Source organism: Vitis riparia, chromosome 8 (assembly GCF_004353265.1).
Source record: "Vitis riparia cultivar Riparia Gloire de Montpellier isolate 1030 chromosome 8, EGFV_Vit.rip_1.0, whole genome shotgun sequence".
Classification (NCBI taxonomy): Eukaryota; Viridiplantae; Streptophyta; class Magnoliopsida; order Vitales; family Vitaceae; genus Vitis; species Vitis riparia.
In genome coordinates, this window is record NC_048438.1 from 4,014,216 (window position 1) to 4,030,972 (window position 16,757).

Here is a 16,757-nt window from a genome sequence, read left to right on the forward strand (position 1 = left end):
TTTTCTATTTTGCTTTGTACTTCTGTTTCCCAAAAATCTCTTTTATCATTTAGTCCTGGTGGGATTAAAAAGGGGATGGACCTTTCTTCTATGACCTTAGTTTAGACTGTTTAGTCATGTATGTTGTACGCTTCATAATTGAAATATTATCCTGATAAATCTTATGTTTAAGGAGGTGTTTATCCCCGCTTCTTTTTTCTTTCTTTTTTTTTTTTTTTTGGATAAGTAAGAAGGAAAATATTATAAATATTAAAAAAAGATGCCATACACCATAGTAGATACAAAGGGACACCTTTTTTCATGTTTTGATTAGTTTTGGATTTATTTTTACTTCTGAAACTTTCAACCAAAGTGTGAGTCAATTAGTAGTGCCTGCTTTGCTGATGGATTTACTGTTTAATTTTTTTGAGTTAGTTTGATAAATTTGCTATTGATCTTGACACTAGTCTGTTGAGAGTTTGTTTGTATTTGTGGCTATACATTTCATTTGACTCTACATTATTTTATCTACTTGTAAACTAAAAAATGTAACTGTTGATAGAAACAAAGAAAAAGAAAAAAAAAAAAAAGTGAATGAGCTCATGTTTGCTTTGACTCAGTGCAAATATGATCTGTCTGGATGACCTTGTCTATGATGCAATTTATGCAGTGTTATGGTAGCATTTGCTTCTGAGATATGCATATGTATTAACATGTCTTTTTCCTTTCCTTTTTGCAGTGTTTTGGTTCATAGCGGTGGTGTGCATGGTGGACATTATTATGCTTTTATCAGGCCGACCCTTTCTGATCAGTGGTATGCATCATATACTATAAGATTTTTTGCTAATAACTGTGTGTGCATTTGCATATTTTGCATCCAGAAGCTAGAAATCCCTTCACAGTTGCTGGGTTTGATCTTTGTTATTTTGATGAGCTAATTTTTCTGATGAATTTTGTCTTGAAAAATTTCATATATTTGTTAATATAAAAAACATTTGAATTGTGTGGGAAATAAAATTCTGAACTTTCCTAGTGAAAGCATGAATAAGAAATTTTGCCTGTGATATATGATAAATGGTCTCAGGTGCTGAAGTGGTGTGATTCCTCTGTATTTAGTATGCCCAAGACCCTATGAGTTGGGCAATATTACTTGATTATCGTGTATTATACTGATACTGTATTGGGCACCAGGCACATCCTAATAATATTGCCTTCCAGAGCGAAGTCAGGATTTGTTAGTATCCGAAATTATTTGAACTTTCTAAAACCACCAACATAAAAATTAAAGGATCCTATGTCATCTTCTGATTGATATTCTAAACCATGATATATCACATTAGTGCCTCTGTTGTTGAGTCCCAAATTCTTACTTTTTCTGTTCAAGGGATGCAAGCATGATGCATAGTCCAGGTCCATTTCCTGGCTCACCTTGGTGTTTTTACAGAGAATATATGATTGGATGTGGTTGATGCTTTCCCCACAAGGGAGATCGGTTTTGAAGGATCATTTATGGAACTTCCATGACATTTCTTTTGAATCTTCTGCCTTAGTAAGACAAATTTGTAGAAACAGCTTTGTTCTTTTGGTGCTGAGAAGAATTGATCGGATCAAGAAATTCATCTAGGCTGCAAAATGAGAATTTATTACCTTTAGAGAGGTAAAAATAAAGAGCAGATTTTATGGATTCATACAAGCTGGGAAGCGGATGTACTCTAGAGTCGAGCATTATTCCTGGTTCCATTTGAATGTGAAAGAAATATGTTCTGGTTTTTTTGATGTCGTCTGGTGTATTGGTCCCCTTGAATATACTTCCCGTTGTAGATGGCACTTCTTGCCCTTATGGGGCCTTTGTTCTTTGTTTACCTATTCTCTGGCACTCTCCCTGTAAACTCTAGCTTTGACGCATGGCTTTCTACTATTTATCTGGTAAATTGGTTGATTCTGATTAAAAAAAACCTGAAACTTTTACCAAGTTGTCAGAAAAAAAAATCTTTATAGTTTGCACCCTTTGGAAAAATGAAAGTTCAATGAACAGGGACTCTTATAGTTCAAGGGCATCCTTGATGCTGGGTTCTTATCTTTATTATTGACCTACATATTTTGTTTATGGAACGTTGTGAATGTTCAGGCAGCTTTTGTGTTTGCTTATTTGTACTTTTTTGGATGCTGCGAATTATATCAGTTTATCTTTTGATGCCAAATGTCATCACAGTGAGGGAACTTCCTGATTTTATTTCTTATTTGTTGTTCAGGTTCAAATTTGATGATGAGCGGGTAACCAAAGAAGATACTAGGAGGGCATTGGAGGAACAGTATGGTGGCGAGGAAGAGGCATGTCTTTACCAGTGTTTCTTTACTCCGTCAACTTTATTCTTGGGTAATTGTGTACTGATCTGGTTACCTTCTCCTGCTTGTATGAAACAGTTGCCACAGACAAACCCTGGATTCAACAACACTCCATTTAAATTCACGAAATACTCAAATGCATACATGCTTGTGTATATACGTGAAAGTGACAAGGAGAAAATCATTTGTAATGTGGATGAGAAGGACATTGCTGAACACCTTAGGGTAAAACATTTGGTTTTATTTGTAATTGAACTATAGAGATTTGGTAATTTCCATGTGTCTGCATGTGTGGATCCAGACTGACAATCAAAATCTAATTCCAGATAAGGTTGAAGAAAGAACAAGAAGAGAAGGAGGATAAGAGAAAATATAAAGCACAAGCCCACCTTTTTACTATTATAAAGGTAAGTTGTGTTTCTTTCTTGCCCTCATTTTTTGTGGTAATAGGTCTAGAAATGACTGGAACCTGTTGCTCATGGGGATCTTTTAACTAAAATAATCAATCAATGCATCTAGGTTGCACGGGATGAAGACCTTGCAGAGCAAATTGGAAAGGATATATATTTTGATCTTGTGGATCATGACAAAGTCCGCAGTTTTCGCATTCAGAAACAGTGGCCTTTTACCCTTTTCAAGGTATAGTTTACTTCGGTTTTGTCTCTGATATGATAAAGTTAAATTTGTTCTATTGTTATCATCATTGCCAGTTTCTTTAATTGAAGCTTCGGGTACTGGTTGTTTAATTACTGATCTTCATGTTGTCTAGGGCATAATAAGTTAGTTCCATATTTTTGGAGTATATAATATCGATCTGTTGTCTTATTTCAGATTTTTTAAGAGCTCTTACTGGTTGTGTAGTTTCTTCTCCGAATGACAGCTAATGCATCCTTCAATGTCCCCTTAGAGGACTTGTGTGAATTGACTTTAGCTTCACGTCATATTGTCATGCTCTACTCTTTAAATACTCTCTAATCAATATTAGAAAGTAGCATTGTTAACTGCATAAGGTTTCTTCTATGTCTCTCATAACTAAGAATTTTGATTTTTATAGCAACTTGAGAGACCTACGAAATTAAGGATCTCACTTCCTTCTACTTTTGCAAAATGCTTCTCTTTTTTCGTCTAACCCAGACAAAAGGGGTGGAGACCATGTGGACAAGTGATTTTTTCTTGTCATTTTCTGCTTGTTCTAAATCTGTCCCTGTTGTGTTCTATTAGCCAAGTTCATTTTGTGAGTTGAAGAGTCCCACAAATGTTTGCCCCTTTGCATGGTTGGTCACTCACAAAAAGGTCAATGCTAATTTGGTTCAATTCGTGGAGAGCCTATTAAAACTTTACTTCTTATCTCTTCATTCTTTGTGTGAGGAGTGGCGAGTTGTCAAACCCTCTCTTCCTCTATTGCTCCTTTGTGCAAGGATTGTTGTTGAGGTTGCTCTCTTTTGTAGGCTTGGAATTGTGTGAGTTGGTCCAAGGAGCATTGCAGATATGTTGCTTTTTCTCCTAGGGTTTGGGAAAAGCCCATAGGAGTGGGGGCTTGTGAGAGGGGCTATCTTGCTACTTATATGTTATTTGACTTGAGAGAACACCCAAATTTTTTAGGATTAAAGAAGGAAGCTGGAAAACATTTGGGAGAGAAACTTGTAGTGCTTAAGGAGACTTGGGATGTCTCTTTGAGAAATTTCTTGTGAATGCCATGAGGTTTTTAGTTGTCTCTTGAAGAGGGCGAAGAGTGGAGGCTACTTGGCTGGGTGGTGGGTTAGAGTAGGAGTGGTGTAGGAATACAAATCTCTCATTTGTTATTTGCAGATGATACTTTGGTGTTTTATGAGGCGTCGTAGGACCAGATGACTTATCTAAGTTGGCTTCTTATGTGGTTGAAGGCTAGTTTGGGCTTGAGAATCAACTTGGATAAAATTGAGCTTGTTCCAGTGGGGAGGGTGGAAAATATTGATGCTTTGGCCTTGGAGTTGGGATGTAAGGTTGGCGGGCTCCCTTCCCGCCACCTGGGTCTCCTTTCAGGGGTCACTTTCAAATCTGTGGTAGTTTGAGATGGGGTTGAAAAGAGATTCTGAAAAATGCTAGCCATGTGGAATAGATAGTATATCTCAAAGAGTGGGAGACTCACTTTAATTCGTAGCACTCTTTCTAGCATGCCGATCTATTTCATGTCTCTCTTTTGTTTGCCAAGGTAGGTGAGGTTGAGGTTAGAGAAGATTTAAAGGGATTTTCTTTGGGGTGGTGGGGTTCTTGTGTAGAAGCCACATCTAGTAAGGTGGAAAATGGTCTGTGTGGAGAAAAAGAAGGGAGGATTGGGTGTGAGGAATCTTTCTATGATGAGTAAAGCCCTCCTATGTAAGTGGAATTGACGGTATGCCAATGACAGAGAAGCCCTTTGGAAGCAAGTCATTAGTCAAGGAGAAGATGTTGGGGGGTGGTGTTCTTGTGAAGTAAATGAGAGGTATGGTGTGGGGTTGTGGAAAGCTATAAGAAAAGAGTGAGATATTTTGAGTATTAGATTGGCCTTCCAAGTGGGTAATGGTCAGAGGGTGAGATTTTGGGGGGACAAGTGGTGTGGAGGTGAGCCACTTTGTGAGTCCTTCTCTTCCTTATTTGCCCTCTCTTTATCTAAGGAAGCTTGGGTGGTGGATATGTGGAACCCCAATGGGGAAGGGGGTGGCTGGACCCCCTCGGTTTTCTAGGGCCTTTAATGATTGAGAGCTGGATTATGTGGAGCGTTTTTTGCAAAAGATTCAAACAACTAGGGTGTACAGGGATGTGGATGACAGGGTGATTTGGACAACATTGAGGTGTGGGAACTTCTCGGTCAGATCTCTTTATTCTATTTTGGAACCTGAAGACTCTCTTGTGTTCCCTAGCAGCATAATTTGGGGATCTTGTGCGCCTCCTATGGTGGCTTTATTTGTTTGGGGGGCAACTTGAGGGAAAGTTGTAACTTTGGATCAGATCCAAAGGAGGGGGTTCTATTTGGCAAATAGATGTTTCATTTGTAACTCTGAAGTAGAAACTGTTGATCACATTCTTATTCATTGTGCAAAGTCGCGGGTTCTTTGGCATCTACTTTTTTCCCTCTTTGGGGTGTCTTGGGTTCCTCCCGCTCGGTTAAAGGAAACTCTTCTTGGGTGACATTGGTCTTTGTGGGTAAAACCTGTAAAAAGGCTTGGCTAGCGGCCCCTTTATGTATATTTTGGATAGTGTGGAAGGAAATGAATTTGTTAGCGTTTGACAGTGGGGAGTTATTGATCCAAAGATTGAAAATTTTTTTTGTATGTATTTTGTGGTCTTGTTCAAGAGTGGTTCTAGATATGACCCCTTTTGTCTTTTTTTAGCTTCATTGATTGGTTAGACTCAAAGTAAGGGTAGGTGATGTTTTTTGTTTCTCCCCCTTGCCAACTAGGGTGATCTTTTTGGCTTTTGTTGTATACTTCCTGTATACTTGGGAATGCTGTGTTCGGCGTATCCTCTTTCGATTTATACTATTGCTATTTACCTATAAAAAAAAAAATTCTCAATATTTTCTCCTTAATGATATGTGATAGGATATTGTTAAATTGACAACATGTTATTCATGCGTAAGAATATTTTTTTGTATATAACAATATGGTATCCTTTAGAGAAACCACTGCATCAGAGGTGCTTTAGGTTGGGTCAGTGTTTTATTAGTCCTTTATGCTATTATGGTAGTGGTAGATATGGGTATTGATGACAATATGTATTGTTATTAGTGATATTCTTTAGAAATAAAGGATAAGATGGGTTGATTGAACTCAAATGTGGCAATTATTAATATGTATTGGTATTAGTAATATCCTATAAGTGCGGTTGGAATCCTTGGGTATGGATGAGGGCTGGCTTTTTCGCTTGGGAAGCTACATGGGGAAGGATATTGACATTGGATTTGCTTAAAAGGAGGGATGGAGAATTATGAATAAATGCTATTTGAGCCAAGAAGAAGAAGAAACCGTTGATCATATTTGTTGATCGTATTGTCCTACATTATTCGAAATCAATCATTTTGTGGTAGCTAATTTACGCATTATTTGGGATTGAGTGACTGAAGCACTCCACAATAAGGAGACCCTTTTGAGTTGTCATGGTTCTTTTGTTGGGAAAAAGAGTAAGAAAGCTTGGAAAACTACTCCTTTATGTTTATTTTGGATCATTTGGAAGGAAAGAAATAAGAGAGCTTTTGATAACAACGAAAAAGTTGATCAAGTAATAAAAAATCTTGGGAAGCTAAACATATGCTATCTATGTAATGGAGAAGAAACTATTGATTATACACTGCTTTATTGCATGAAAGCAATCATCTTGCAGCAAACTTATGTATTTTATTTATTTATTTATTTAGTTTGATAATCAAGGAACCGTCCATGGTTTAGCCTTTTGGATTCTCAATGGGGACCTAAACCTTTAGGTGTTGACCATGCTTGTCACAACCAACATCTACTAATCTAGGGCATTCAACCAGTGGCAGGAATTGAACCTAGTACTGTGTGCGTCTACCACACATCTGGGTATTTGCCCTAACCAATTGGGCATCTTGACGGGCATCTTGTGACAGCTCATTTATGCCCTATTTGTCATAAAGTTGGTGATGCATTCCTTGGGAAGAAGCATTTTTTTGAGTTGGCGTTAATATTTTGTTGTGAAAAGGAGAAAGAAAGATTGGAAAGTGGCTCCTTTCTGGTTCTTTTGAATCATTTTGAAGGAGATGAAAAAGTGGACCAAACAATCAAACAATTCGTTTGTCTACATAAGGGATTCCTCAATGTCCATGGTAGACTTCATTGATTGGTTGAGCTCTAAGTAGGAAAAGGGAATTGTTTTTGTCTGTCTAGCTTTATCTGGTTTTTTGGTGCATTTCTATGCACCATGTATGCTCTTGTGTTCCGTTTATTGGGCGCTTTTAATATATTTAATCCTTGCCCACAGAAAAAAAAAAAAAAGTTTGACTTCACTTTTTACCTTATATTAGGGGAACTCTCCTCATGGTAATATAGTTGCTAAAGAATGCATGCCACTCTTTTGCTTGAGAGTTTTTTATGTCAACTTTTGTTGTCCTAGAACAAAGTTGCAGATTTCTCTTTCCATTGATTATTCCCTATTCTTCTCATGATTTGGGAGATTCACTGTTCTTTCTCTTCAATGGCTTGAAATCTTGGTTAGCTCTTACAGAAAATCAGGCCTAGTTTGTTTTTCCTTTTTAATGCTTCTACTTCCTTGTTTTTAGCCCCTTGGATTTTGGTTTGTTCATAGTTGGCCCTTCTAGCTGTTTGTTGGAGGCTTAGGAGTGAAGGGATAAGATTTTCAGAGTCATACTGCTGTTCATGCATTCATCAACAACAATCCCACTTTCTTTGATAATGTTGGACCACCCTAAGTTAAAAGGGCATAAACCTTAAGCCATATCAAGTTAGGGGAACAACATCTTTGGTGATGCTTTCTATTGCTATTTGCCCTTGTTAAATCTTTTTTGGTTGTGGTGTGCTTGTATTATAACCTTGTTTGACGGTCTTTTCCATTAGCCATATTACATGCTTTTCTGAATAGTGATTGTTCAATTTTCTCATTGAAGATTGGTTATTTGGTGAATGATTGTAAGAATAGTTACAAACAAATGCTAGCATTGGCTCTTTAAGTACCCTTTGTTTCCAAACAGTTCTCGGCATCACTAATTTGGGAAGTTCCATGTATATATATATGTGTGTGTGCGCATGTGAAAATGCCACTTGAACAAATTTCTTTTTTTTTTTTTTTTAAATTTTCGGTTCCCCCCCTTTGTGAATGTGCACTGGTCTTTGATATTGTTGTTACAAGGTTAACCTGTTCAGTAGTATCATAATGAAGCTTATTAAAGCTTATTCATCTTTATCCCAAAATTTTCAAGCTCTGATTATAAAGTGTTTCACAGGAGGAAGTGGCCAAAGAGTTTGGTATTCCAGTCCAATATCAACGATTTTGGATTTGGGCGAAGCGGCAAAACCATACTTATCGTCCCAATAGACCATTGACACCCCAAGAGGAAGCACAGTCTGTAAGTATATATCCAAGTCTCTCTCATGTGCTCTCTCTTCTCTCTCTGCCTCATTCATATCTCATGTGATAGTTTCTAGTAGTTATGATGGCAGAGGTCTGTGATAGTGATTAGTATTTTAATAGACTAATAGGATAAATAAACCCTTCAGTCACCTATAAAAAAAAATAGTATAAATAAACCATTCAGTCATTACAACTAAGATGAGGGTTAGAGAATGCTGGTGAATGTTTTAGTGAGAAAAACATGTCATTGGCATCTATAAGACCACTGTTGTGAGGGAGGTTGTACTGTTTTTTCCTTTTAAAAAATTTATTTTAATAAAATTCTGTAGGTGAAGCCTCAAGGGTGGATCCTCAAATTTTCTATTATTGGGTCGGTCCAATGGTCAACATATAAAATTTCTATTATTGGCTTGGGATGAGACTAAGAACTCTAATTTCCTTCTCTTTTTGAGAGTCATTTATGACAATAGAGTGTGGTAGAAAATCCCAGGAAGAATTATTTAGGACAAGATCCTTCTGAACAATATTCACATTTCTAGATTGGATCTCCATGATTGTTGTGTTCTTTGACGACTGGAGATTTTGCATAAGTTCTATGTGAACTGGTGTTGATAGCCATTCTACTGTTATTAGCTTTGATCCTAGTTTGTACCAGTTGTCAGGGAAAGTTTGTTTTATTTCAAAGACTTGCTTTTTTAAGACATTGTTTTAGTGACTTTGACCAATTCTCCTGCGCTGATAAACAGGGTATTTGCTATTATGTATTGGATTAGTGATGTTAATTGACTTCATTTAACAGTTGATCGTGCAATTATTGCTGTGGCCCTAACCTAAATTTTCTTTTGTTTGTTCTCTAATATATTTGCCTTAATTACTGAAATTTTGGACCACTATTTGATGGATATATTCAGTGAGGTGGGATTACAATAAGCCTACTTGACTTCATTTAACAGTTGATCTTGCAATTATTGCTGTGGGCCTAACCTAAATTTTCTTTTGTTTGTTCTCTAATATATTTGCCTTAACAACTGTACTTTGGGACCACAATTTTATGGAGATATTGGGGAAGTAGGATTACAATAAGCCTACTCCTTGAGCGAATTTATCTTTTCTTCTAATTGAGCTAGAACCCTTGACATTCATCATGGTGTCCCCTTGTTGCCTAGCTCAAGTGGTAAAGGGCTGGGGTGGTTTCATTGTTTTAAAAGGCTATTGAGGCGTATGCCTTGAGGCGAGTGGTGAGTCTATAGCCTCCATAAAGGGTAATCGAGGCTTAAGTCTCACTTGATTGAGGCTTATAGCCTTGAGGCTATTGAGGCTTAAGCCTCTAATATTCAAAAGGTTTTAATGGGCTTAGGGCATTCATGAGCTTTTCGTATATATTTGTTAAGAGTTTAAGTTTCAATATTCATTGGTTGTCATGACTTTTGCCTTTTCGTATATATTTCTTATTATTTAATTTTCATGTGATTTTATTTGTACTTTTATGATTTTTTCTTTTATTATTTATTTATTTAGTTTTTTAAAGTTGAGGCTTATGCCTTGTTGTTCTACCTCAAGGCTTACGCTTAGCCTCATATGTGCAAAATGCCTTAAGACCGCCTTTGGCCTTTTAAAACAATGGGTGGTTTTATGGGAGGTTCTAGGTTCAAGTCCTAGTAAGAATTAACAAAAAAAAATAAAAAATACATATAAAAAATATCTTTACCTCTGTGGTGTCTTAGATGCTAACAATGCAATGATTGTTGTAATTACCATGAAACACTACTTTGTATTCTGGAGTGAATCATCAGAAAGTTCATGTCTCATCCAGTATGCTAATTTTACCAGTGCATAACTTGTATATGTACATATTGCTTCCGTATCTTTTTAATGAAGCATACCATAAATGTTGTGTTGAAAATGCAATATCATGGAGAACTCTTGGAAACAGGCAAATAATGTAATCCACAAGAATCCAACATACCTGGAAATGCTTCTTGTTATGCTCTTCAGTAATAATTCGCTAAAATATATAGTTTCATGATATGAATTAGGAAACACATGCATTTTGAATATAAAATTGAATAGTCCTCTTTAAATGTAAGCAAGAAATTCCGTTTCTCCTTCATAGCTGGCAATAATGTTCCAACAGGCTGACCTGTATGAGCTTAACTCCAATATGCCACTTTTGAAGTGACAAGCCTCCTTCACTTTCATGAACCCATGAGAATGTGCCTCTCCAGAGTCTTTATTGGTAACCAAGATTCATTGGAGTAGATACAAGAATGACTTGATAGAATTTAAAGTGACAATGAGGACTGATGATAATAGAGAAAAGTGGTGAGGTAAACCTGACATCTTTCTCGGGTTGTGGAGTTTTTTTTATTTGATAGGCAAATGATCAATATATTGAAAAGCACCAAGAAAGGCTGCATAAAGTACACAAGGTGTGTAAGTGTGCTACAAAGCAGAGAACAAGACGAGAGAAAAACAAAAAGTACTTGCAATCTAACCAATTGACAAAATCAAGCATGGACATGCACCCAACCTTTAAGCCTCCTTTGGTCCACTTTAAATAGTTACACATAAAAGAAAAATATACGCTGTTGATGTGATACCTTAACATTTTCAAATCTCTTCTATTTCTCTTTTTCCAAATAATCCAAAACAAACGTAGAAGAATAACTTTCCATGCCTAATTTCTCTTCTTTCTAGTGAAATGACCTTGCCAACTTAATAATGTTGCCTTTATCGAGGAATGCAAGACCCATGCAACTCCAAACAAGGAGAAGATCAATTGCCACAATAATCTTGCTTTTAAATATTGAAGGAGGATGTGGCAACTAGATTTCTCCCCACTTTTACACAAAAAATATCTGTTCACCAACATCCAACCTTGCCCCTTTGTATTGTCCATAGTCAAAATCCCTTTCTAGTCTACTTCCTAGATGACACACCTCGCTTTTGTTGGAGCCTATGAATTCAAAACAACATCTGTCAGAAAAGACTCAAATCTCCTTGGAACGATCTTAGTATAAAAAAGATTTAACTAAAAAGTTGCCTCCCTTTGTCGCCATCCACGCTGTTCTATCATCTACTTCCCTACTCACTAATGTTTCTTGTAGTCTCAAAAAGCATGATTCAATACGGCGCTTACTAAGGCGCTTTGACATAAGAAAAGGGGGTTTGGGGGTGAAGTGCCTTCTTCTCTTAATAAGGCCTTTTGTGCAAGTGGAGTTGGAGGTTTGCAAATGACAGAGGGGCCTTGTGGAATCAAGTGATTAGGGGAAAGTATGGGAAGGAGCAAGGGGGTTGGTGCTCTAAGGAAGTGAGGGGTGGATATAGCGTGGGGTTGTGGAAAGCAATTAGGAGGGAGTGGCATGTTGTAAGTGGTAGACTCTCCTTTGTGGTGGGCAATGGTTAGAGGGTGAGATTTTTGAAGGATAGATGGTGTGGAGATTCACCTTTTTGTGACGCTTTTCCTACTTTGTTTGCTTTAGCTAGGTCCAAGGACGCCTGGGTAAAAGATGTGTGGAGTTTCGCTGAGGGAGGGGGGAGTTGGAGCCCGTATTTCTGTAGGGCTTTTCAATGATTGGGAGATGGATAAGGTGCACAGTTTTTTATTGGGTCTTAATGAGAAGAGTGTTCAGCGGGGTGTGGAAGATAGTGTGCTTTGGATAGAGACTAAATGTGGGAAGTTCTCAGTTAAGTCTCTCTACAAAGACCTAGAATCTGGACCATCAGCCTCTTTCCCATTAAATGTCATTTGGAAATCATGTGTGCAGCCCAAGTGAGTTTTTTTGGGTAGGAAGCAACTTGGGGGAAGACCCTTACTTTGGACCAACTTCAAAAAAGAGGATGACCTTTAGCATATAGATGCTAGCTTTGTCAAATGTATGAGGAATCGATAGATCGTATTCTTCTTCACTATGCCAAGACAAGGACACTTTGGGTGTTATTTTTCACTTCTTCGGGGTGCAGTGGGTGCTGCCAGCCTCTTTTAAAATGACACTCTTGGGTTGGAACGGGTCTTTTGTTGGAAAAAAGAGAAAGGAAGTTTGGACAACAAATCCTATGTATTTTTTGGACAGTTTGGAAGGCAATGAACAAAATTGCATTTGAAGATGATGTGCTGTCTATTCAAAGACTTAAGAGTTCGTTTATTTATTTTCTTTGGTCGGAGACGGAATTGTTCATAAACGATGGTCCTCCGTCTTTAGTAGGCTTCATTGATTGGGTTGGTTCTTGCTGAAGGTGGTTTTTTTTTTGGCCCCTCCACTTTTTTGTCCCAGTTGGGTAGGGGGGTGTTCCTATGCTGTATATTTTTGAGTCGCTACTTTAGCATCTCTTTTCAAGACAATTTCTCCTCTTTTACCTATCGAAAAAAAAGAAAAAAAAAAGAATGATCTAATACAAACCAACTCCCAATCTTTGAGATTTCTTGATAAACATGGATTCCAATGCCCTCTCATCATTAGCTTGCTGCCATACATCAAATACCTAAGCATCCTTTGATGTAGTTGTAGAAAAGAAAGATGGGAAAGACATCCTGAAAGGAGAGTTCCTGCACCAAATGTCCTTCCAAAATCTTACCCTTCTTCCATCGTCCATTATAAAAGAGATCTTATTTTTGAAAGCACTCCACCCTCTACTTATAGCCTTCCACACCCCTTGCTTATCTCCAAAGAGCACCTATCCCCTTCTTCCCTAAACTTACCTATAATAACCTGCTTCCACAAGGTCCCCTTTCTGACATGAACCTCCAAAGCTATTTGCCTTGGAGGGCCTTGTTCAAGATAGAAAGATTTTAGAGACCCAACCCTCCTCCCTTGTTTGGTAGACAAACTTTTACCCAATTAACTAAGTGAGGTTTTTTCTTGGCAAGAGTTTTCCCTCCCTAAAGAAAATCCCTTTGAATTTTTTCAAGTCTACAACTCACCCTTCTCGGAATGACAAAAAGGGACATGAAATGAATGGAAAGGCTAGACAAGGTGCTTTTAATTAGAGTAAATCACTCCTTTTGACAGATATTGTCTCTTCCACCTTGGAAGCCTTCTCTGCAACCTCTTCTCTACAATGTCCCAAGATGTAGTCGATCAAAAGGTTGTACCCAAAAGGAGATTGAGATACTTGAAAGGAAGTGACCCCACCCTACACTCCAAAATATCCACTAACTCTACATTGAAGAAACTCTCAACTAGGATCAACTCACTTTTTTCTAGGTTGATCTTTGTCCCAAATATTGCTTCAAACCTATCAAAATCTAGGTACGATACATCATTTGGTCCTTGTGAGCCTCACAAAAAATCAGTGTGTCATTAACAAACCGCTTATGTCCCCAAATTCTGCCCAAATATCATCCTGCTCCTCCGTAAGAATAGGTCTGTACACCCTTGTAAACACCTAGGTAAAACCATCCTAACAATTCTTAAAATAACATGCCATCTCTAATAATTCCAACACTCTTTATTTTTAAAAAACCACTAAGCCACCGGTTGACCCATTTCTTCTGTTACTCTCGGCTCTAGAAATATTCCCACACCAAGACTTCTTACTAAATGCCTCGACATCTCTTGCACCTTAGTCTCTTGCAAATAGACCACATCATCCTTTTGCAACCTAATTAAGGACTTAACAACCTTCCGCTTTTCTCTGGCATTAACCCCTCTATCATTCCATGACAAAATTTTAATTTTGAAGGAAAGATTGATATCTCCCACCCATTCTCCACTTTTCCTGCTGTGCCATCATACTTCACTAAGAATTCTAGATTCTGAAGCTCAATCTCAGTTATGGATAAAGAATTTGTCTTTCTACTCTTTTCATAGACAAACCCTTTCTTCTTCCTAGCCTCCATTTTCCTCAACAAGGCCAAAATTTTCTTTTCAAACCCGTCAGCTGGCGAATCCACGAACCCAATGAACACAACTATCTTGTTCTTTGACCATTCAACAGAAATATTTGTCCCCATCTCAAGGTTTGCAGTACCTCCCCATTGTATCCATTGGCCTTCCCTCAACTAAGCTTCCATATTGAAGAGCCATTTTTAAAGGGTCCCCTTCCTCATACCTTAAGGGAACAAAGAGCTCTTCATAAACTTTCTTCAACTGCTCTTGGTCCCACTCGCTAGTGAAATCCAAAGGAAGAGAACCTACATGGAAAATCATTGGAATAGCGGCGGTGAAACTCCATTGCCGTCATCGTTCTCAACACAGTGCTCACCATTGCAATGATCCTACATTGCAAAGCACCCTCGTTTGGCTCATCGCAGAGAAGACCAGGACTACAAACATCCTTTGGCTTGCCATAGAAATCTCTAGATGCTCCCAGCCCAAAGCCCTTGCCTTCAGATGAGGCCTTTGAGGAATGGGCCCTTCACCACCAGCCATAGCCCGATCCAAGCTGGACGAGGTCTTTTTGGATGTAATGACATGATCTCCAGGCCTGCATCCACTAACCCATTGGAGTTGATCTGACCACTTGGACCTCTAGGATCAGCTCATCGAACCCATTGGCCACATTATAAACTAAGCCCAACTTCTTTGCACCATCACCATTGCTCTCCAAATATGCCACCTTTTCCAAGTGGGTCCCACCCTGTTGGCCCATATCTCCCCTTTTACCAACAACCATACCTTTCTCAAAATACTTAGCATGAGAAAATGACACGTTCTCCACCCCTACTTTTAGCAAGATAACTCAACTCCCTTGCTCTTCTATTGGTGCGTGTACTAACAACTCTTTCCCTAACCTATGGCTCTCTGCTCCCGGAATCTGAAATGACCTGCCGGACCCATGGCAGCACCTCCCACCATAATTGAATATACAAATTCCTGTGGTCCATTGCCACCTGCACTGATCCTGACACCTTTCTCCCATTTGTTTTTATCCCATTGAAAATTTCGCTGTTCTGCAGGACAGCAGCAATAAGCCCTCTGCAAGAGTCCCCCAGCCTTTTTAAAAAAATTCCAACCTCAGAAGTGCACTGGTAATCCAACTACTCTCACCCAGACTTTATTCATGCATTGATTGAAATTCAAACAAAAGAAAAGCTTTCCTCAACTTAACCACCTGTAAGTCCCTTTCTAAGTTCCAATTACACATAGCCCATCTCTTAAGCATCATTATATTTGGGACATAGTCTGAAGTCTTCCCCCATTTCCCCATGAAACATCTTCTCTTCACAACCTTGATCTTGTTGCCAACTTCCTCTTTCTCTTAACTCCAGCTACACAACATCGCATAGTTACACTCTGGGCTTTCTTAGAACCACTGCTAAAGATTTCCCATTTAATTGTGCTACTACACTACCATCCGCATCAGACCCCAACTAACCCCCTACCTTCCCGGACCACCAGAGTAAACCAGTTTTCTTCCACAGAGCAACTTGAGCACGGAATAAACCCTCCTGCTCCATTGCTACGAAGTTCCGTCTTGTACCACTTGCCCGTCTCCTTCTATACATTCTGACAAGGCTTCTCCCCCTTTCCAAAGGAGCATGCCTCCACACCCTCCAGCAAAAGGGATAGACTCTTCTCCCTTACTTTATCCAACTAGAGAAACCACAGCCTCTTTTTAGAACTCTACCTCCCACCCTCTTCTTGAACCTCTACTGAGATTTTGAAGGATTTGGACTCTATTCCAAACCAGCACTTCCCCCCTTTCATCTCATTACTGTATCAGATTCTTGATTCAGTTCCAACAATTTTAGCAGAGTTTGAAATTGGAATCAAGGTTAGGCCAAGTTTGCCATAAGAAAGTTTCTTGGATTGTGGATATATTTGTTCCCTTAAGTGACAGATACAATAAGCCAACATAGTGATATTTTCATATGTTAGGGTCCGTTGAGGTGTTAAGAAATTTACCAAAGCGCTTTATTTGCCTTTGAATGTGTATTTTTTCTGTTGGATGTCCTTCCAAGCTGATTCATGTGTGTTATGAAATTTTACCAAGGGCTTTATTTGCCTTTGAATGTGTATATATATATTTTTTTGAATGGGTTTTTCTATTTTTTCCATTCTCTTAATTCTTTTTTTTTTTTTGGATCTTTTGATTTATTTTCCTAACAATTCAACTTTTTTAATTGGTTGGGTTCTAGATGAGGGCTGGTGAGATTTTTTGTATCCTCTCTTCTTTTTATTCTTGCCTTTTGTCGCCTCTTGTATAGCCACCGTATGCTTTGGGCCAGCCTTCAGGTTCCCTTTTCTCCCTTTATATATATATATATATATTTTTTTTCTGTGCATTTACATATCAGAAAAAAAAAAAAAATTCCTAACAATGTTTTGTCTGCAAGATCCAGTTCATAATCCTGCTTTTCATATTTGTTTTGAATATTGTGGGAATTGTTGTTAGATTCTGACACACTAATTACAATTAAGCGTGTC

At 38.2% G+C, this 16,757-nt stretch overlaps 1 protein-coding gene across 5 annotated transcripts in view; it reads left to right on the forward strand.

The window, feature by feature from the left end:
• LOC117920233 (ubiquitin carboxyl-terminal hydrolase 12) overlaps positions 1-16,757 on the forward strand; it is a 38,584-nt gene that overhangs the window by 13,602 nt on the left and 8,225 nt on the right. For 3 of the 5 annotated variants that reach the window (XM_034837644.1, XM_034837645.1, XM_034837646.1), the window contains exons 11-15: positions 719-793; positions 2,232-2,550; positions 2,652-2,732; positions 2,845-2,964; positions 8,261-8,383. In XM_034837644.1, the coding sequence (XP_034693535.1) occupies positions 719-793; positions 2,232-2,550; positions 2,652-2,732; positions 2,845-2,964; positions 8,261-8,383 (718 nt within the window). The remainder of the gene's footprint in view (positions 1-718; positions 794-2,231; positions 2,551-2,651; positions 2,733-2,844; positions 2,965-8,260; positions 8,384-16,757) is intronic. The other 2 variants (XM_034837648.1, XM_034837649.1) reach the window with 1 other exon arrangement.